The sequence below is a fragment of the Protopterus annectens genome, chromosome 8.part0, assembly GCF_019279795.1.
Source record: "Protopterus annectens isolate FY-2018-M chromosome 8.part0, PAN1.0, whole genome shotgun sequence".
NCBI classification, from domain to species: Eukaryota; Metazoa; Chordata; order Ceratodontiformes; family Protopteridae; genus Protopterus; species Protopterus annectens.
Genome location: NC_056741.1, coordinates 1,909,270,556 through 1,909,294,015, shown reverse-complemented (window position 1 = coordinate 1,909,294,015; position 23,460 = coordinate 1,909,270,556). Strand labels below are relative to the sequence as shown.

The 23,460-nt window shown below is 40.7% G+C and overlaps 1 protein-coding gene across 1 annotated transcript in view; it reads left to right on the top strand.

The window, feature by feature from the left end:
* LOC122808584 (protein NLRC5-like) overlaps positions 1 to 23,460 on the top strand; it is an 849,388-nt gene that overhangs the window by 660,173 nt on the left and 165,755 nt on the right. The window contains exon 14 of the mRNA XM_044079540.1: positions 7,354 to 7,443. Within this exon, the coding sequence (XP_043935475.1) occupies positions 7,354 to 7,443 (90 nt within the window). The remainder of the gene's footprint in view (positions 1 to 7,353; positions 7,444 to 23,460) is intronic.

The following is a 23,460-nucleotide window of genomic DNA, read 5'->3' as shown; positions in this document are numbered from 1 at the left end:
TATATACAAAAGATATATGTGCATATATACTGTCTGTTTCCTGTCCAGACCATTATTTTTACCTTTGGATGTTGTGGGTACTTTAAAAAAGCAGTACATTAGATATAAATAAACTCTGAAAGTTTTATTTAAAAGTTTTATGTGTAGAATGATTTATTTCAGCAGGGGTGACAACTATTGTACTTTTGTTCACTCTGTAGCAAGTTACACGCCATTTGCTTCTGTCAGATCTATTTTATTTCTGAGGGATTTTTGACTTTTGTTTTAGTGTACTGCTTGTACATTACTGTGTTTTTGTGGACATTATGTAACAGGGACATGTAAGTATGCAGCTTGTGTAAAGATTTTGACAACTTATCTTCTGATCAAACCATTCCAGTGATTCTAGCCACAGCTGAAGTGTCCTCCTTGATCACAGCATGGAAACTTTAGCCTGCTTCTGTTGGTCTGTTGTCCGTAATTCCTAGAAAGCAAAATCTACTTACCAGAGAGTCCTTGCCAACTATGCAGGCTCAGTCTTTATCTCAGCCAGTAATTTGTGACTTTGTATTAGCCAGCAGCTGCTGGTTAGATCACTAACTTACCTCCCAGCTTCCTCTGGTGTGGTCCTTTCAGCCCTCATCAACCAGGGGGTCAGACATGTCATCTTCAGCTCTGCCAGTGTCTGTTACAGGCATGGGAGAACCATCCTTTCGGTGGCATAGAAATGTTGTGGTTATGCTGCTGATGAATGTATCAGAGGAAAGATTCTTCTTGAAGGGATGAATATTTCTTCTCCAAGTCAGTCTTCACAGATACTTAAAAAAGAGAGTTAAATATTGTTTTTCCAACACAAAGGGTATTTATAACAAAATATTTTTTTACTTTTTTGTATCAGTAGAGAAAGACAGCCAATCCTTGAACACTGTTTGCTCCCTCAGTCTAAATATTCCAAAGGAAGATATTTCAGGTGATTTTGATATAGACAGAGACTAGGTTTTGTCTTGTACAGATTCTGTAACCAGTTTCCTCTGGACAATGGTTTTCGTCTTCACATCCCCTTTTGGAGGTATTCTCCATTTCTTAGTTTATTGACAGGATGTTTAAAACTTGTTTATGGCAACAAATGGATGTGCCTCCTGATTTGAAAAGGTATTATGATATGTTTTGTCTTTCTATACTGATTGCACCCCATATTGCCAGCCTTGGATGAGGTAAATAATACTGGTGTAACAACCTTTATTCACAAATGTCAGTTCCCAATAAAGTAGCTTTACAGTGTATCTCAAACCCGTACCTCCCCCTGTGGAAGAGGGGGAAAGTTTAGATGGATTTGGTAAGAGACATTTTTCTTCTACTACTTCATTGTATAGAATTCTTAACAATCTGACCCACAAATGGAAATTTCTGCTTTTCTATTTTTACAGTTTGAGAAATCAAGCTGATAATCATCCCCCTTAAGGTAGTGTCTGTCTCTCTTTCATTATATTAAGCATGTCTTAAGTATCTAAACTAACTTTATGAAATGTATATGTTTGTGCAGTAACATTTAACCTGACCTCTGCTTCTGAAACGAAACGTTTTTGAGAACTGTTGTATTCATCTTTAGAAAAGGAGGGTTTCTTGACCTTTTTGCTTTTAATGTCACTATCCTATTTTTCTCTCCTACTACTGCAGATAACGACACAGAGATCGGTAGCTCTAGTTCCCAGCAGACACTTTAAACATCTCTGCCACACTTCCACAAAGTTTTGTGTCCTAGAAAGAAAGAGTTTATTGAGCTCACAAATATTCCGGAATGATATTGGAAATAACAGAGGAACTCGAACAGTTGATGCTGTTCTGGTATTGAACTTCCTTAATTTACCATGCACATACAAATTGGAAAAATATAACAACTCCCTCCATCCTGTTGGAAAAGTATCTTTTAACATTGGAAATGTAGTTATAACTTCATCTTCTCTTAGGAATGCAAGTTTGGCAAGACTCTTAACAGAAAGCTGGAAACTTATACTAGAATTGTACAAGGACGATAAACCTAAGCTTTGTACTTTCCACCACAAAATCTGGCCAAAGTGAAATCTTTGAAACTGCACCAGTAACATTTAACCTGACACTCTGCAGCAGCCAACTCAAAGTCACATAATGCATATTTAATTATAGTTTCCAATCCGTGTTCTGACAATAGGTGAAAGATGCAATGCCACATAAAGCTGTAGGCTTTCAGTGACTTTTTAGACATTAGGAAAAAGAGCAGTAGTACTGCTTTACTGTAACTGCAATACTTAACAAGCCCATGCACACTACATCTCATGGCATGTTACTCCCCTATGAAAAAACATTCCTTCCATAAGCCTTATAGTGGGTCTACTTAAATCATATAGATTATTTACTGTTGTAGACTCACAACTGAATTGTCTGTCAATGCATTGGAAACAGTTTTATGCACAAATGTACCACTTTTCAAAGGATAATTATCAAAATCTATATTTTTCAATGTTACGGTTTCACTTCCATCTCTTTGACTCCCATTCCTTCGTATGCCACCTACTTGTTGAAGCAGAGCTTTTCTGTTTGTCAAACTGTGAATGCCATCTAGTGAAGTAGATGGCATAGTGTCATCCACTTACAAGCATGGAGTATCTCTACTAAACGTAGCGCTAACTTTTAACTCATTACAGACAACGTATTTTTCCACTTCACCAGGGTTGCCAGAGTGGTTGTGTGCAATCGACTTTTCCAGTTTTTTCCCCTCAGTTACAACACTGGTAACAGCTCTTCCTTTACATTTATGCACAGATTTATATTTGCAACCCCAATATTTTCTGGTATTTCTACATCTTTCTAAATGGTAGATGTAACCATATAACACTAAGATTTGTTTACTTTTCTGTGAAGTCATAGTAGAATAAATATTTCCAGCTACTCCTGTAGCTTCCTGCAACACGTCTACCATATTTTCAATTGTGTTCGGTACCCAGTATGGGGATTTAAAGTTACAGTTGGCTATTTGTATGGCATGTCTTCACAGTTTCCTAATAATATTCAATAGTTGGTAAGTTGGTCCTTCACAACTTCGTTCATGTGAAAGTCAGCTATTTTAATTGTCAGGATTATGAAATTTCATTTTTTCTCATCTCAGGGAAATTATTTAATAGAGTTTCTAAGATTTTTTAGTCACCTGTTACAAATCTCCCAGATCCTTTATGAAGCCTAAGAAACAGATCACGTAATCCTAGATTTCTTAGGCCATATAGGGAAATGAGAAGAGGTGGCAGGTGGCAAACTATAAGAATGAAGGATCCTTAACAAAAAGGACAGCAGTCTACAACTCTTCGGTGACTATGCTAGCTTTCTTCCTCTTTCTCCCTCCCCTCTTGGCCCTATCTCTCAAAACCTGTCCCAATAACTAGCTTTGACAATCCCCTTTGCAACAGTTTTTGACAGACTCATTGGTGTTAAAGGTGGTTCAAAAAGCTTACAGTTGACAATGGATACAAAAACCTCCTTTCAGGTGAGTTAACCCCACCCTCCAAACCAAATAGAATTTTTTCCTCAGATTTTTCAGCAGTTGTTCACCCTTGCAGTCATAGCATCAATACCGTTTAATCAAAAGGGCAAGTGTTTTTACTCCTATGTATTTCTGGTACCAAAGAAAGAATCTTCTTAGAAACCAGTTCTATATTTTTCTTTCCTAAATCTGTGTGGAAGTTCCAAAAATGCTTGATGTTGACCTTTCATATACCATTACCTCTCATTCCCAGGAGAGCTTTATAATAACATTGTAAATAAAAGATGCATATTCTCATAGGCTAAGGGTTCAGGAAATTTCTCAGATTTTCTGTCTCTGGGTCACACTTTCAGTTTTCTGCATTACACTTTGGATTATTTTCTGCTGCAAGGGTGTTTATAAAGTGTCTAGCTTAAAATCATATCTTTTTGTCCTTTTTGGGCCACTTATTTATCTTTGTAGAGTCTTCTCACATGTGTCAAGAGTCTTTAGCATGTGTTTTATGTCTTCTGATCAAATTACTTTTAGAAATCATCCTTGACTCTGTCATTCAGGATTACTTTTTCTAGAATGCTTTATAGACACTGCAGCAAAAGGCCTTTTCATTGCAGGAAAAAGAAGGGGGGCTTTAATCTTGAAGTCTTGCTGAGCTTCTCAACTTAGTCTCAGGCTTCAGCCAGACACTTTCTTAGGAGTTTGGGGTTCAAGGCATCTATGATTCTCTTGAGTCCTCTCACCAGGTTACAAATGAGATAGATTCTGTGGTATCTGAAAAACACACATACCCAATATTTGTATCCTCTGGATTTTCAGATACCAGTCTTGGGCTTTATTTGCAAGAAACTGTACTGGTTGAGATTACATACACAGCCAGGTTCTGGTCTCCCCTTTTTCTGCTCAACCTCCAACTCAGTATGTAACTACAGACACCTCAGGTTTAACTTGGAAGGGAGTTTCTATGAGTGTTAACATGCAAGACCTGTGGGAGTCGTCAAACATGCATGTATTCACATAAATATAAAAGAGATACAGGCTGTGATCCAAGCCTTTAGATCACTTCATCATCTATGGTCCCCAGAACCTCTCCAGATGATTACAGACAACACTACACTGATCTGGTACATCTACTAGTAAGAGGGAACAAGGTTGTAATCTTGATGCAGGCTTGCTATGATCACTTGAGAGTTAGTTGTTCAGTACTTTTCAAACCTCCAAGCTTTTTACATTTTATCAGAGCAAAACAAAGTGGCAAACTAACTAAGCATGTCCAGGACAGACCCTCACGAATGGAAATTGAATGAGGGGGTCTTCCAGGAATGATTCACTTCTGGGAAGCATCTCTGAGAGATCTGTTCGCTTCCTTTCAAAACAGACAACAGATGCTTTTTCATTCCCTTGAAAGGAGTGTTCCCTTAAGAACTTCCAATATTTACACTGATATCCAGGGTAAATCTGAAGATTAAGAAGGATTTTTCAAATATTTGTGGTGACCCCCTTTTTTGGCCCATGCAGTACTGGTTCTCTCTCTCTTATGGCTTGGCCAAGGGCAGTTATCACAGCCTAGAACCTGGATCCAGTTACATAACACAGGGGGTGTTTGGTAACTCAGTATAACACATCTACAATTATCTACCTGTTTAATTCTAATACCTTCTAAGCACCTGTTCTCAGAGAACATGCAGCAAGTACTAAAGGGGGAAATAAAATCTTGCTACTAGAAAATCATAGTTTGAGATGTAGAAGAGTTTTAAAACTTGATTTCTAGTCCATTTCCAGAAGGTTGTCCTCAGCTATGGCTTTTTGTTAAATCCACCATGGTAAACCAGCTGTATCAGGGTGCAGACTACTAGGGCTTTGTCTGCTTTGATGGCATATTGGAAAGTGGTGGATTCTAGAAGTACTCTAGAGGCAGCTGGATGGTCCTGTGTACATACCTTTATAAGGCATTTCAAACTAGATTCCTTGTCTAGATGCAGAACTGTCTTTCTGTACCATTCTCTCTTCCTCCTCCCTGGTTGGATAGGCTTTGATGACCATATAGCCTAAAGGCTACTGCAGCAGTAGGAATGAACAACACAGTACAGTTGTATAAGCTGCACTTACCCATAACAATAGATGTTCAAATTCCTCACCGCTGTAGTAGTCACACCCTTCATTCCCCTACTTTTGTACATAGTTTGTTTATATAGCCTGGGAAGCTGTTTTTACTACAAGTTTGGTTTTGGTAGACTTGATTAGCCTTCTGCATTGCTTGTTTAGTTTGATGGGGGAGCTTTTACTTTGCTGAATATTGCACTTCCTAATTTTTGTCATCATTTTTGTTTGTTTGTTTACTTCAGGATGAGTACTCTACTGCTTAACTTTTAGACAAGAAAGTCCTGAAGATTTTCCACTCTGACTGCTGATTTTCCCTCCACATGTCTGACCAATCAGCAGTCAGATTAGAACTGAAGGAGACCGACAGAACTTTTGGAAGCTGGCTGGTTGTTGTGTCTTGGGCAAGACACAACCCATGTAGCTTAAAGGCTATAGGAACACTGAGGAATTTGAATATCTGCTGTTATGGGTAAATTCAACTGACAAATGTGCTTTCCTATTTTATGTTAATCTTATTGTGGGCGAACTGAAGAGGGTCTTACATTATTATCACTTTGATATCACATAGAGGATATTTGGTGTGAGGTGAAATCTGGATAGAGGAGATGGGTCAGTTTGATGCTGGGACTACTAGGTCTACAAGTGGAGAGCTGGATCTTGGTTTTACCCAAACTGAATCTGATACCATGTAGCCATTACACTTAATAAGTTATCTTATGTGGACCTTTGACTTTACTGGTTTTGTTTATTTCTTTCAGTTGCATTTATGTATTATTTACTTAGTTCTAACTTTTTTATCTTACTGATGTCTGTTTTCTATTTGTTATTTGTACTGTGCTTACTGATAAGCACTTTAATAGACATGAAATTAAACTTGAACTTGAAGTTAGCTCTTCTAGCACCTTTGCAAATGGGCTGACCAGATTGTTCAACTTGGTGCTGATCTCCACTGCTATCAAGAAAGAGCCCGGTCTACCAATGTTGTTCTGTTTGGATGTCATGCCTGAAAAGTGTTCCAAAAGCAGCAATCAGCCCCAGCTAGCAAGTGTAAAGGCTTAAGAGTTGCTATTGATTCTTGATAGAGAAAAAGGGATTGCACAAATGCATGTAGTTATAGGGTGAAATGTATTATTTTACTCTTATACCACTGAGCTCCATGGAAGTGCATCTCACCACATTGTTTTTGATATCCACCCCCAAGATAGACTGACATGATATTCGTTTCCCTCTGACAATATTAATACAGAATATATCTTAGTGTGCAGGTTATTGTGTAGCGGGTTTGTTTTATCAATACCACAAAGTAATTACGCTAGGTATATTGGGAATACCTCTTGTAACAATCACAAGGCATAGCACACTTTAGCATGTAAAGTAAATATTAGTAGGTAGTATTGACTTTAGTTTATTTTCTGAAGGGCAACTTCTCTTTAGTCTTAGCTTTATTATCTGAATGACAACCTGTACAGTGTTAAACATGCATTCTGTACATTACAGATAGCTACAAAATATAGGAATTAGAATTAATTAATTATTTTATAATATTAGTATCCCCAGCTGTAGATTACACATATACCTTATTTTGCTACAGATGAGAGCATATTTGCTGGCAGCTATATTTTTTTATTTTATTATGAGAAGACTACAGTTAAGTTAAATCCTGAGAAAGTACAGCAAATTTGAAAGCTAATTCCATTAGCTGATGTGTGACTATAATATCTTTGGATGAGATTTGTCATTTTTAATTTATTTATTTTTGTTTCCAGTCTAAGCAACAATGGCATTTCTGTTGAAGGTGTACTTCACTTGTCAAACTCCTTAAACAGCTGTCCAAATGTAATTGAAGTAGATATAAGGTAAGAATGAAGTCCTGTGCATATTGCATCTTTTATACGAATTGACTGAAAATGAAATCTCTAAATGTAGTCAAGAGTGAGTATTTAATGAATTTTTTTGAGTTACTTACCCTATTGTAGTCTTTCACACCATGTTATAATAATTATTCTACACACTTCAGAAGGGTAAATTAGGTTTTGTTGAAGATTTTGTTTGCTTCACAGTCTTAATTCCTTGCAAAAGCCTTGTATACTATTTCAGTTACATATGGCTTTTTTGTATTTCCACTATGAGTTCTTATTCTAAAAATTTCCCATAGAACCAACTTCTGAGCACAACTACTTGACAAACCAACCACACAAAAACATTAAATTAGGTATTACTTTACAGGGGACAGGCTTTCCTGCACCCTCCATGTGGGACATAAGCACCCCACCTCTAAAACATATATCAATTTCATTGTTGTACAAACATGAAAAAGGAACAAATCTCCCAGAAGAAAGGGATTACTGCTGGCATACACTTAAAAGCAACTCCAGCAATTATTTCCTATGGAAAACAGCTGTTTTCTGAGGCAGATACTTGAGGGCTTCTCACTTTTTATTGCAAGGGAACATCCTGTTATGATTGATGTTTGTCCACTTTTACCTATGTTGCTGTAATATGTACCACTTAGTGCTGGTAATGCTCTTAATTAATCATTGCTGAGCTGCAATATACTTTATGACATGCTGGCCAGGTATTGATAGTCTGATTTCTGATGGTTTTGGGCAAAATGAATTCTGCTCAATAGATCAAAATCAGTATTTGTCAAAACAATTTTGATTAAAAAATCAGTACAGATATTTTATGTGGAGACAGCACTCTCCGCATTCAGTGAAGGGAACTGTACCCCAAACTTGCATAACTAACATTGATTACCACCACCACCTATAGAAAATAAATGCCTGTTGTAATTCCAAGGACAGAAGATGTCTAGTGATATACACCTTCAAGTACACACACACTTAAAAGGTCTTTCCACCTTTTACAAGTACTGAAACGTGCTCATCTCTCAGTAATAGCCTCATAGTTTTTACATATCAATAGTAGGCATGAGGAGAGCACAGTGCTCATATTGGTGGGATGCAGAAGGACAAAACACCCCTGCAAGTTTCAGAATTCACTCTTTGGGATATATGAGCTCACTTTATTTTTTGCAGTAGTAGGACTCAGTTTCTGGAGTTACAGCTGGGATAGGGAGCAGCAAAAAAATAACACATTTTTTGTTGTGGCAGTCACAAAGTGAGCAGATTGAGTCTAGGGGAAACAGATATTTCTAAACAGTTTGATCCATCAGAGTTTGCTTCACTCACCAGTGACTTGATGAAACACATGGCCATTCCGGTTGAAATGAAGTGATGCTCAGAATTCGGTGTTATAGGTCTTTCCAAGATAGCTTAACTTCAGTTCTCCTAGTTAAAAAAAAAATAAAAAAGAAAGAACCTCTGTCACTTACTGGCTAGTACATATGTGGCCTGGATGCCAGCAAAGAAGAAAATAAGAGATCCTGAAAGAAAATCAACAAAGAAAAGGTGGATAGAAAACACTGACTGGGAAGAATTCTGCAGCAGTTTAAGCTCCTTTGGTGCAAGACATAGTTTCCAATAATCTGGAGGGAAAAATAAGTCAAATGTACTCACAGCTGATTAAAATAAAATAAACTCTGAAGAAGTATATGAAGTAAAATAAAAAAAGTGGAAAATGGAAGAAGCTTTAAACAGATACTCAAATAAATATAAAACAGGATCCAGGGACGACCGAAGAACTCCAAACTAAATCCATTTTGATTGTAGAAATTTTAAAAGCATAAGCACTTTTGTAGCAAGGCTACTTCATCAGATGCATAAAACAATTAAAAAAAATCAGTCCATTAAATACTCTAATTGAAAAATCACGACTAACTAATTAACTTTCTTAAAGACCTATGCCTTAAAATACACTTATTAAACAATGTGCACATACATAAATGTGTAGCTTTCTACAAATATAAACCATCTTAAATTACTCTATGCAGCATAAGTATATACATACATTTGTACAAAACCATAGATATATATAAAAAAAATATATCTATAGATATATATAGATAGATATACATAAATATGCACATATATACTAAAAAAAAATTATATACAAAAATATATATATAAAAAACACTATTATTGTGTATAGTTATACAATGATGGTTCAAGACGAAAGCCAGACTATTTTCTATTTAAAGGTCTGGCTTTAAGTTGAGGTCTCAAAGGTACTCTGTCATTCAGGCCATGGCCATAATCTCCACGTAATCTAACTATCCATTTGGCTTCTAATTGCTCACTTTGATTCCTGATATCACCTTTCCTGATATTCTCATATATATGTCCTATTACCATAAACTTAAAGATATGAGATGTATCTGTATCCACAGTGTGTTTAGATAAGGCACTAACTGTATCACCTTTACCTATATGGTAATCTTCTTTTGGCTGCTCCCATCAGGGGTCACCACAGCAGATCAACTGTTTCCATATTTTTATATTTTTATATATAATTTTTTTAGTATATATGTGCATATATATATATATATATATGTATGTATATATACATATATTTATATATTTTTTTATATATATCTATGGTTTTTGTACAAATGTCTGTATACTTATGCTGCATAGAGTACTTTAAGATGGTTTATATTTGTAGAAGGCTACACATTTATGTATGTACACATTGTTTAATGAGTATTTTAAAGCAGAGGTCTTTAAGAAAGTTAATTAGTTAGTCATGTGATTTTTCAATTAGAGTATTTAATGGACTGATTTTTTAATTGTTTTATAAATCTGATGAAGTAGCCGTGCTACGAAAGCGCTTATGCTTTTACAATTTATACAATAAAAACAGATTTAGTTTAGAGTTCTTTGGTCATCCTTGGATCCTGTTTTATATTTTTTGTGCTCTACAATTTCTTTGGTGGACCCACATTCTGGTACTGGTTGGTGGTTGTTGTGTTTTACTAGATACTCAAATAAGCTGATAAAACTGCAAAAATCAGAAGAAGAAATGAAGAAAAGGCTGGCTGAGTATGAGACCGCTCAAGAAGAGATGTTTCAAAAAATGGCACAATTAGAGTACAGAGCACATTGGGAAAATCTGACATTTTCTGTTGTACCAGAAAAACTAGACGGAACAGACTGTAATAATTTTATGAAGGCACAAATAAGCAGCTGGACAGCAGGAACTCTTTACTGAAAGGGCACACCACATGTATGCTCCAAACCTGACCATAAGAAAGTAGCCAAGACCTGTATTAGTAAAGGTGCAAACCACTCGTAGGAACAATTGATTCTGGTAATACTGTGGCAAAAGGACAAAGTATTGAACGTTGGAGACACAGTGTTTCTGTAAAATAATATTCACTGTACACCAGGAATAAGAGAAACAAAGTTATTCCAGTAGTCAGGGAATGTCGAGAGGCAGGTGTGAGATTCAAGCTGCTGTATCCAGCTGTCTTCTTAATATTATTATTTTTTTTTCCCTGGAGGATAAAATTAATTTTTTTATGCAGAGCTGGCTAAGAAGGAAATACAAAAATTTGTCCAACAAAAAGTGTGCCATCAACCGGAAGTGAATTCTACTTCTCATTCTTCTGATAATAACGTACATGGAGAGACTTTGCCAGTGAAACTTTTCCAGTGTTCCAAAGAAAAATGCTTGAGACTCAGAGAAAAGCACAAGAGTTGACTAGAAGAATCGAGAATACCTTGGAAATAAACAGGAATCTTGAGTTGGGAGACAGAGATGAACAGGAAGATGACCAGCAACATGGTAAAGCATCAGTCACATCTGTGATATATGGCTGTATAAGAATAAGTGGAAATAATGACTTTTGTTGACTTTGAGTATTTGTCTCACTTCATGTCTTTAGCATTTGGAAGGATACTGAAGGGAGGGGAAGAAGAAAGAAAAAAGTAACTTTAATTAAAATAATTTCTGTTCTTAACAGTATTTCTGTGAAACTTTTAACAATATAAATTATATGTTTTATAATAAAGTATTTTATTTCTTGCATGTGATAAAGTTACTGGAGTAAACGGATGCTTTTTTTCTTTTCTTCCTCTTCTCTTTCTTTATTTTTTAGTATTAAGAAATCTAGGTATTAAAGTGCAAAAAGAGGAAAAAATGCTAGATAAAAGCATGCTTAAGCTAATAGCCTGTAATCCCCTGGGTTGTTGAGGTGGGGGATAAGGTGCAAAAGTAAACTGATCGTAATATATGTAGAGTTGATGAGGGTAATTCAATTAACCCTACACGGAGCAACTCTCCATGCAGGAATAGTGGTAAGACTCGAACACGGAACATGGCTGTCGAGTGATCAAGAAAACAAGGCTTGGGGTGTGCATGAGCTTCCTTGCACTGTGCGGACACAGAGTTGTCCACAGAATGCAAATCACCTCATCTTCTGGTAAAAAACATGCAAATGAGGTGATTTTGTAATTCAGGAAGCATAACGGCACCCATGTAAGCCTCCAAAATGTAAGCGGTTAGAAACAGTGTACTGGAGGATAAACATTAAACAGGGGCTGTAACAGCCCAAATAAAAGGTTGAATAACATCCAGTAGGCATGCAAATGGCCAAAACTATGGCCAGTGATTTAAAAAAAGTAATATACTATATTAAAAATTAAACTTTTTTTTTAATACATATGCCACATTTAAGTGGCGTGCAGCGACATGCAAACATGCTGTTTTGCAAAAAAAAATAAATAAATAAAATAAAACGTGGAAAATATGAAATTTACAGCTATGCAAAGTTATTGCATTATAGTGGACGGCATGCAGAGTCATACAATGGCAGGTTATAGTGGTTGCTAAGGACATAGGCCCTGGTGTAGTGCAGTATCCAGGGTATACACAATTAGGTGTATGTAAATGAGCCAAGTTTATTGAATAGCAAAATGGGCCACCATGTCCACAGGTACTAACTGTGTAAGGCTAGAGCCATGGTAGTGTAGGCAGAAGAGACAGCTGACATAAAAAGGGTGTGTGTCACGGTATGTGTAAGCAGATTGGAGCTTAGCAGCGCCTGTGTTCAGTTAAGCACAGCTAAGCAGGGATATGTGTCTGAGGTTGTTAAACTGTTCTTAGCCCTGCGGCGAGTATGTTAGCTGGTGAAAGAAAACCTAAGCGTGACAATGTACAGGGGAGGACCCTTTCTGCTCAGCAGTGTTTATACTAGCTCCGTGGGTTTGCACGGAGCACCATAGGACATAGCAGTGGAAGAAATTAAAACAAAAAAAGGGGAAATAGCCTGGGAAAGCCAACCAAGCATAAATGACTGATAAGCCCTGTTACATTCAGACTGACCCATTCAAAACCCTTAATGTTATAGCTGGCTGGTGGAATGTATCATAGTCAGCCAATCACACAGGCTGCATCTGCAGCACTCCGCTATAAAGTATGCATACGCCCTTCAATCTGAATTTTCCCACATACTCTGCACTATTGCAGTACACACTTGGGAATTTTAACAGACATGATAATGGGGGCTGCTACTGCTCTGCTACATCTGTATGTACTACAGTCAGTGATGATGATGATGATGCTGACAATATGCCCAAACTGAGGAGGAGAAGAGTGTTCAGGCCCAGAGTAACCTTTCAGGGGCTACATGAGCTGGAGACATTAGAGTGCTATGGGGAGGATAGGGACATACTACAGCAACTCACCAAGCTCTGCTGGCCTCACCTCAGACCCAGAGCCAACAGAGGGGAAACCCATCCCAGTGGAAACAAAGATATGTGTACCCTTAAGAATTCTCACAGGCATCTTCATCCAGAGTACTCCACTAGTTCCTGGATGTCATGCTAACACATGCCAGTGAGCACATTTATTTCCCCAGCACCCCTGAGGAGAGGACCAACAATATGCGTATCTTCCACTGTGTAGCACACTACCCAGAAGTACTGCTTGCCACAGACTGCACTCATGTGCACATCAAAGCACCACCCAGTGAGGAGGGTAGAGTCTACATTAACCGCAAGGGGTATCACTCCATTAACTGCCAGGTTGTGTGCAATGCCCAGGCCATTATCATCAATGTGTGTGCTAGCAGCCCTGGCCGTTATCATGACTGTGACATCTGGCACGCATCACAGCTGTACCAGGCATCTGCTGGGGGGGTATCCCTAATGACCATCTAGTGGAGGATGCTGGTTATGGACTGGAACCGTGGATGATGACACCCATCAGAAATGCACACACACCAACTGAAGAATGCCATAATGAGGCACACACACAAACTAGGAACATCCTAGAGCATGTGTTTGGGCTTCTCAAGTCACGGTTCCTCTGACTTGACATATCTGGTGGAGCCTTGCAGTACTCTCCAGCCACATGTGCACACATGTTCATAGTATCTGCCATGCCCCACAATATGATCCTGTGGAAACAGCTGTGCCAGGAACATCACAGGGAAGGGACACAGCCCCCACCATTGCCAAGGCCCCCACAGGCACAGGGGGACTCGGAGGAGGAACCCCCTGAGCCTGTCCCTGTAGGCAGATGTAGGCATGCCCAGTATGCCCTGGCCTTAGCAAAGAGAGAATGCATAGCACATACACTGACACCCTAGGGACCCAGGGACTGACACCATACTCTGACTGACATACATACAGTAAAGTGGATGCCAACCACATCACACTACCCATACCTTACCATGAATAGGCTATGTACTGCGTGCGTCTGACAGAGTCAGCCCTGTAGCACTGTCCTCTCATCTGCTTCTGGCACAAGGTAAGTTCACTCTTCTTAACAATAAATGAATTGGGTAGTAGAATGTGGTGGCATATATATGGTATTGCTGCATGTATGTATGGGAATGGAGTGGGTTACCAGGATAGCAGCAGACAACGGACAGCTATGTGGTACAACAGGAGCTCTCTCCCAAATACTGGCTGCCCCAGAATATGCAGTTGTCCCTAAGGTGACAAAACTCACTGCATTATATGTGAGAAACTAACAAACAGCAGGTTTATAGGTCACATGCTGCATGGATGTCAATGTTAGAATCCCATACATACCTCTCAACCTCTTACAGGATGTCATCTGTACAAAGCCATAAAGAAATGTGAGGCAAAGGCCCAGAAATAGGGACAGTTATAAAATAGTGCTCTTGCAAATGTAGAAAGTTATATTATAACAGGTCTTGCAGTAGCATTAATTCTCTGAAGGGTAAGAAGTCTGAAACTCAAATGTCTGTCATTACTTTCTAACTTCAGTCTTTAATGATTTGCCAGTATTGTCCAAGACAACCACAATGTTATGAAAAATGGACCCAGACTATGAGGCAAACATATGGACAGTCTGTGAAAGTGTGTACAGTTGAGAGGTATGCCCCCTCCCCCCAGCACACCCGTGTTCCCATAGAACTGCTGTAACATTTATGTTTGTAAGGTAATAACAGCAGACCAACACATTCCCAGAGCTGTCACAATCAACTTGATAACTTGTTCCATTTCCACAATATGCAGGGGTCAATGTGCCATGTATGTGCATGGTTAATAGTGTCAGGGAGTAGACAGCAGTTACTAGTGGCTGTTGTGACTTAGTGGTCTAAGTACAGTACTGTGGCTGTTAGCGTCCATGGTTTAAGACTGGCCGTGCCAACTATTTTGCATGTCAGCTACACCTACGGTAGGAATTGTACAGACTGTCCAGAAGTCAATATTTCTTACTGCAGGAAAGCTGGACAATGGAGGGACAGGGGGCCACACATATGGACAGTACACAGCTCTGAGTAACCTACACAGTGCTTAGTAGAATAGCAGGTTGTGACAAGTCAGTCTAGCACCAGGATATAAAGGCTGCCACATTACTGTGTCAGTACTGTCAACAAGACAGTGGACACCATCCGTACCCCTGGAATGACAGGGTATCATAGAATGTCCAGTATACCTCCTATATCTGTTCTGCTTTTCATAACATTGCATTTGCCTAGCAAACTGTTTGCAAACCAATAAAGGCTATGTGAAAACATCAAACCAATAAAGGTTATGTGAAAACATCAATGACAGAAAGTTAAGATGCAGACGTCATACCCATAAGAAAATGCAAGCTAATACAAAACCGTTCTACCAACTGTCTACATTTGGAAGAGCAATATTAAGACCCGGCCCCCATGTACCCGGATGGTGCAGTGGTGCAGCGGTAGCATTGTTGCCTCACAGCAAGAGGTTCTCCAGATAGATTCTTGGCTGGAGTCTGCATGCAGAGTCTGCATATCCTCACTGTGTTCGTGTGGGTTTTCTCTGGGCACTCCGGTTTCCTCCCACATTACAAAGACTGGAGTGTTTCTCCCTGGGCCTCCACTGAAAATTGGCTTCATTCCAAGTCGAACTTTCCCAGTAAAGAAATAAATAAATAAAACATAAATAAATGTCTGGGCCTGTGTCTGACTGTTATATATGGGCCTGTCCAGATGTCTGTCTGTAAGAGTTTGAGAGTTATGGCCAACATGTAACCTTATAATAACAGTGCATCACAACCCGTCTGAGGACCACAGCAGATGTATGGGGCACAATGATGGACAACCTGCTAAACGGGTACAGTCAGAGGTGTGAAATCTGTAACCCTGTGTGTGATGTTATGATATCTACCCCATTCACACCATAACTACAAATACATAACAGCAGCAACTGCGGACAAAGCCTGTCACTAGACTACAGAAGGAAAAAGAGACACACATAAGGGGAAGGGGAACCACTCGCCAGACAAATGTAGAATGTGGACCCTAGAACAGTTTGTGCAGTAACATAGGTTCTCTGCAGTGCATGGAGTCAGTAAACAGATGCCTGTCTGCGATTCCCCACATTACTGTATACTGATCTGCCACTGACATACCAGAATATATCACACATATTATGGAAAACTCTGCTCAGTCCAATGCACTCTGTACCTATCCTAGGATATGATTCAGTTAAAAAGGATAGCACACAATCAGGAGATCCCTCAGCCATTATATCACTGAGGTGCTGGACTGTTTACACAGGTTCATCAGCCAGTCAGCTGTAGCAGACAAAATCCTGGACCGGAGTACAGGTAGCTCTGGAATGGAGTCCTACTGTGTTATCCATATATGCCATTGCATACAGACAGCTATGTACACATTAACTGTCTCTCCTCATCCCCATCAGACAGGATTATCCTCATCTGTCTGTATGTGGCACATATAAGATATGTCTGAATCTGTTGAGTGTGATATACACACACACACACACACACACACACACACATATATATATATATATATATATATATATATATATATAGGTAACATATACAAATATATAAATTTTAAACAGGCAAAGACGGGGGAAAGAGAGACAAGAAGAGACAGAGAGAGAGAGAGAGAGGGATAGTGAGAGAGAGTGAGAGAGAAAGAGAGACACCCTGAAATGCAAAGAGTGATGTACTGCTGCTGCCATTTGCATACCAATTCTAACCAGTGTGGCACGTGCAAGTACTAAGGTGAGCTCCATTGTGTAATAGTAGTGAGGTAGGGGTTATAATCTCATATCACCTGCCGTGTGTTTGTGTGTGTGTGTGCGTGTGTGTGTCTTTCTGTGTCTATTACATGTACAGTCGAATGCACATGCCAACATGCCTATGTCTGTGTAACGGTCACCCATTTTATGGCAGGGATACTAGTATCCTCCACAACAGTGGCCTACCTGTCAGCAGCTACTGATGTCATCCACTGCAACAGCAGTGTCAGACACTCTTCACATGAATAATCCTCATGGCGCATGCGATACGTACATAGCACTATAGTGTAGACAGTTAGGTACTGGTGCTAATCCCAGCAATGGCAAGTCAGTCTGTGTGTCTGTGTGTGTGTGTGTGTGTGTGTGTGTGTGTGTGTGTGTGTGTGTGTGTGTGTGTGTGTGTGTGTGTGTGTGTGTGTTTAAAGATATCCTTTTGTGGCTGTCTGTATTTCCTGCCTATGTGTGTGCAATGCCAATACATTTTAAGGCCTGTTCCACCCTGTTAACCCACCATTGCACTACTTTATTGGGCATGTACATCATGTCATCCTCCTTATAAGCAGCGTTAGACACTCTTCAACCATATAGGCTCCGTGGCGCATGCGATAAGTATGTAACACTATAGTACATACAACTAGATAGGTAGGGGTTCTAATCTCAATACTGCCAGCTGTGATACTGTATATATGTGTGTGTGAGAAGCATATCCCGTGTGTGTGTGTGTGTGTGTGTGTGTGTGTGTGTGTGTGTGTGTGTGTGTGTGTGTGTGTGTGTTGGTTATGCCATTTTGAGGCCTGTTCCACCCTGTTGAGCCCCCCCATTGCATTACTTTACTGGGCCTGTCCATGTCATCCACATAGATTCACTGTTGGGCATTTTCTAAGCATATAAGCTCCATGGCACATGTGATAAGTAGGTAGCACTATAGTACATATAACTAGGTAGGTAGGGGTTTGAATCTCAATACAGCCATCTGTAGTACTGTATTGTGTGTGTGTGTGTGTGTGTGTGTGTGTGTGTGTGTATGCGCGCGTGTGTGTGTGTGTGTGTGTGTGTGTGTGTGTGTGTGTGTGTGTGTGTGTGTGTGTGTGTGTGTGTGTGTGTGTGCGCGCATGTGTGTGCGAAGCATATCCCCTGTGGATGTCGTGTGTGTTAGTTATACCATTTTGAGGCCTGTTGACCCCTATGGCATTACTTTAAAGGGCCTTTTGGTGTCATCCACCATAGATGCACCATTTGAAACTCTCCAGGCCATACCACTCATCTATTCAGATTTATGCAGAATGTCCAGATGTTTGCAGCATATATGTGGTCCGTGTCTCATAACAATGGGGTTTTCTGTCAAATTATTGGCAAATTAGTGAAAGTTGAAGTCACAAACCGTGACAGACATTTCAGCTTCAGACTTTATACCCATCTGAAAAATCATCCTGACGCAAAACCTGTTACCCTATCAGTTGTCTAGGTTTGTAAGAGCAATATGTGAAAAGTGTCCCTATTTTGGGGAGTTTATCCCACCATTCCTGAAGGCTTTTTCCAGATTAGTTGCTGCAACAGGTTGTGTGGTTTGTCCCTGGCATATAATCTCTGTGACGCATGCGATATGTACGTAGCACTATAGTACATACAACTAGATAGGTGGGAATTCTAATCTGACTACTGCCAACTGTATGAGTGTATGTGTTTCTGTATGCATATACCATGTGGCTGTCGTGTGTGTGTGTGTGTGTGTGTGTGTGTGTGTGTGTGTGTGAGAGAGATGGTTATACCATTTTGTGCACCTGTTCCACCCTGTTAACTCCCCCATTGCCAACCTAGTCAAGGCCCCTACAGATGTTATCCACCTTAGAAGCACAGTTACACATTTTCTAACACAAAGGCACTGTGGCACATGCAAGACTCATGTCGGTCTGTAGTGTAAATAACTAGATAGGTAGGTTTTCTAATCTCAAAAGTGGCAGCTCTGTGTGCATGTGTGTTTCAATGTATGTCCCCATGCAGCAGTGTATGTGTGTTTGAGATGGCTCTACCATTTTAAGGGCCTGTTAACCCACCAGTGGCAATCCTTACAGCACTTACAAATGTCACCCACTGAATAGTAGTGGCATACACTGCAAAACTATAGAAACTCTGTGGCGCTTGTGTTATGTATATAGCACTATTGTATATAAAACTAGGCAGGTAGAGGTTCTACTCTCAACAAAGGCAGGTCATGAGTGGGTGTATGTGTGTATATCCCCTTGCAGCAGTGTGACTGTGTTAGGGCGACCAGCATACCTCTCAACCCCTCACAGAAAGACTTCTAGATAAAGTCATACAGAAAAGTGGGACAAAGGCCAAATATTAAGTACAATCTTCATATATTGCTGTGACAAGCATAGAAAGTAGATAGCATAACAGGTTGTGCATTTGCATGCATTTTCTGAAGGGTATGAGTTGTGACATGACAATATCTGCCATTATTCTCTAAAGTTACTCTTTCATGATTTTCCACCAGTTTGCCAGAAAACCACAATGGTATGACAAATAGAAAAACAATATGTGGCAAACATCAGGACATTCTGCAGAAATATGTAAAGGTGAGAGGTATGGCCACCATCTGTCCCACCCCGCAGGTTGCAGCCCAGGTTTGGTCAGGTGTGACCTGTGACAACTCAAACAATATAGAGGTCCCCAGAGTGTAGGACAACAAACATTTCATAAAGTTGTCTACTAGTTGCATAGAACGTATTGCACATCAGAAGCACCTTAAAATTATGAGAAATAGCATAAGATAAGGTGATGTCACACAAGGAAGGTGTCATATTAGCAAACCAAAGAAAATCCTATGTGTTGCACTTGCCGTGGGTATGGTATGTCCTGCCAACTGTCACATTACTACAAGACGTGTCCCACAGTCCACATTTGATAAGGCAGCAACCACCCTCTGTGTTGCCTATGTGTATGCAATATGTAGACATGTGAAGGCCCTGTGAGTAGCTGGTGCCCCCAATGACCCACATGTATCTAGGCATGAATGCTAACTGCCACCATCCACATATGTAGGTACTGCCTAAGGCTGTGTCAACTGTAAGTAGTGTGCTGTCTGTCATTGACCCACAGACTGCTGTTAACACACTGCAGTGGGATCATACAGGGGGTATGGATTGGTGCCAAGGTGCTGGCCTCAAGCTGAATGTAAACAACAGTAGCAGCATACCATACAGCAAGGGCATGGCCCCACTATTTTCCACATCAACAGCAACCCCATAAACACACAGACTGCGATGACAGACCTGGGTACTCAGGATGATAACAATGTTGCATTCAGGCAACAAGTAGTGGCAGTGGTCAGAAAAGGCTTGTATGTGGTTCACCACATAGGTAATGGGACTGCATCCAGACAAAAGGTGGACATTACCTCTGAACAGTCCTCAGTCAGAACAACAATATATTAACAGCATGGCCTGTCTGCTATGCACCAATGCAGACATCTGCAGCAACTGTAAAGGCTATGATAACACTCACAAAGGTTATCCATGACCTTCAACACCTGTTTCATGCAGACAGCCTTGGATCAGCACTGCCCCATTGGGTATCGGTCAGGTTGTCCACAAGTGGGCTGTGGCATGCCTAGATGGCAATGTTATGCTCAGCCATTCAGCAGCTGCCCCATATATGAGAGTATAACTCTGTGTGCATTAATGGCACAACAGGCCTGAATCACATATGACACAGCAAAAAAAAAACCTGTTGGAGAGACAGGTTTGTCACCCAGAGGCTGTCCTGTCTCATGAATGCACTCCCCAAACTTGTCAAATACAGTACCATTCAGAACCTCATCAACTGCTTCAAGGTTGAGTGGATGGGAAAAAAACATCTGTCCCAGGGGTCCAACCTGTATCCAGCAATGCTATGGGCAACAGGTGCTGATCAATGATTCTGTTGGGGTTGAAGTAAGGGACCCAGGTCCAGTACTCCAGTAACCTTCTCTGTAACTATGAACCTAAGGATCACCCAGGTGACATGTATCAAGACTAGCTTGCTGTGTCAAGGGGTATGCATGCAAGGTTATGCTGTCTGCCCCATTGTCCCTCACACACTGTTCCACGCATACCTTGGTGATGAAAACATCTCCATGTTGTCACTCCGCCATCCTGAGCTTCTGAAATGGCAGCAGCTCACCAAGACTTATACACACAGACACCTGGAACCTAAACAGAATAACGTCTGTGAGACAACAGTCAGTTAGCAGTACTAACAACAATAAAGCATCATGACACAAAGGTACATACACTTTTATGCGTACGCATGAGAATTGCCAGCAGACAGCACCTTACAGGGCATAACACTACTACACTACATACTGCCATTACCTGTACTATATTCACCTTGTGCATCAGACACATATTAGTATGTCCCTGCATCGATGGTATGGATAACAGGGATGTGGCACAGCTATCATCACATCCACAGGGTGTGGTGTGGGGTTGCCAAAGACCTAGGCTGTGCCATACAGTTGACATCATTTGTGTGTGTCTGGAGGGGTGCTGGTTACCTGGGCCATGGAGAGGACCTGTGTGCATCTGTTGATGACCTGCATGTGACAGTGATGTTTGCGTGTGAGCATGCACACAGTCAAGCAATGTGCTAGTCTTACACAAGGGCATGTTAGACAGATGTGGACTGTACATGGCAGAATGTACAGTTCACCATCTCCGGCCACAAACATGGGAACCGGTTCTGTCAGGAGTGGCACTGGCAACACCATGCCCAAGGCTAGATGCAGTACTACTTCCTGATAGTGACTGGTGTCTGCTGGGTCTGTGTCTCTCATGGGACCGCCCAGGACCACGTGCCCATGGCCTGCCACATTGTGGTGTTGACAGCACCCTCCCTTCATTAGTGCTGGTGGTACTGCCAATACAGAACTACAGAAGTGTGACTGTGCACGGCCATGTTGGCTCTTAGCTGATATTGTTGCTGTCCTATGTCCATGTGTCCGATGCCCTACTCCCACCACATGTTCAAGCACAGACATTGCAAGGACTGACAATGTCTCACCCCACCATCTATCCACTACATCAGCAAAATGACTCAATAATGCTGTGGAGGGAGTCATGCATGCCAGACAGTGTTGTATCCATGACCATGAGCATCCGTCTGGTGTACCGTTTACAATGTGCCTGTGCCTCCATGATGGACCAAAACATGTGTTAGGTGACACATTATGTGACACCTCTGACAGGGGCTGGATGGCCAACAGTCCTCCTTCGAGCACCCCTATCAATCTGCCTGTGTGGGACCTCAACAGCTGTCTGGCTATGGCTAGTGTCTACAGTCACAAAGGCCATAGTCACCATATGACCCTGTTCGATGCCATCACCCTCCGACTGCCCAATATCTATGGCTGCTGGAGACTGGGTATGTGTGGGCATACTGACCCTGTGCGGGAACATTGGAGGTGGAAGTGGGATGTCAACCATTGGGACAGATTCAGCCCCCAACAACCCCGTCTGTGCCTCAAAATGGCTACCATCATCATCAGAGTCCAAATCCGATGAGACAGTGACATCAAGTTGTGAAGGGAACACACTCCAACCCCCATGGTCACCTGTGAGGGGAAGGCAACATGACTACATTAATTCCTGCACTGCAATGTTTGCTGATCCCCCCCCCCCACACACACACACACACACACACACACACACACACACACACACACACGGTGCCGCAAAGATATTATACAGACCACACCTTCTGACTGATGCCATGCACAACACACAATCAGACCACAACAGAGACACTCTGGGCAGGCCCTCAACAACATGCAGTGCAGCTACATACAGTTAGTGTTGCTAGTACACCTGTGAGATACGTGACAAGTCAGACTATGTGATGGATCTTCACCTAATACACAGTGCACCAGTGTACACAATAGTAATGCACCTCTGTATAGCATAGTGGCTACATCTGTACAAAACTACGTGCTAATATGTTACAGCTCCTGCAAATATGCTACTGTGATACCAGTGTGATGCACTGCAGTGAACCCCACCACAAATGGACATGCACATATTGCAATATGGATTTGCGTAACAGTTGTGTGCATGACAAACTGGCAGCTGTTAACATGACGAGGGTATAGATGAGCCATAATATGACAGTTCCACACTCACCAGCTCACTGTCTACAGGTTGATGTTCCACAGCCACACCAGAGGTACCTATGGAGTTGTGGGGGAGAGGTATTGTATTGTCAGTACACAGACATATGGCAATGACACGGGATATGTGCATTTATCAACATGTACTGTACAAGCTGTGATACTACCCAAATTGCTGACATTCACAATATGTGTGCACATGCGTGCATTACAAAATCCCACCCACAAATTCAGATTGACCTGACATATGTGAACAGGTATGTAGAGGCTGCCACTATGAATGCTACAGTATTAACATGATGACCAATGGAGGCTTACCTGTACAC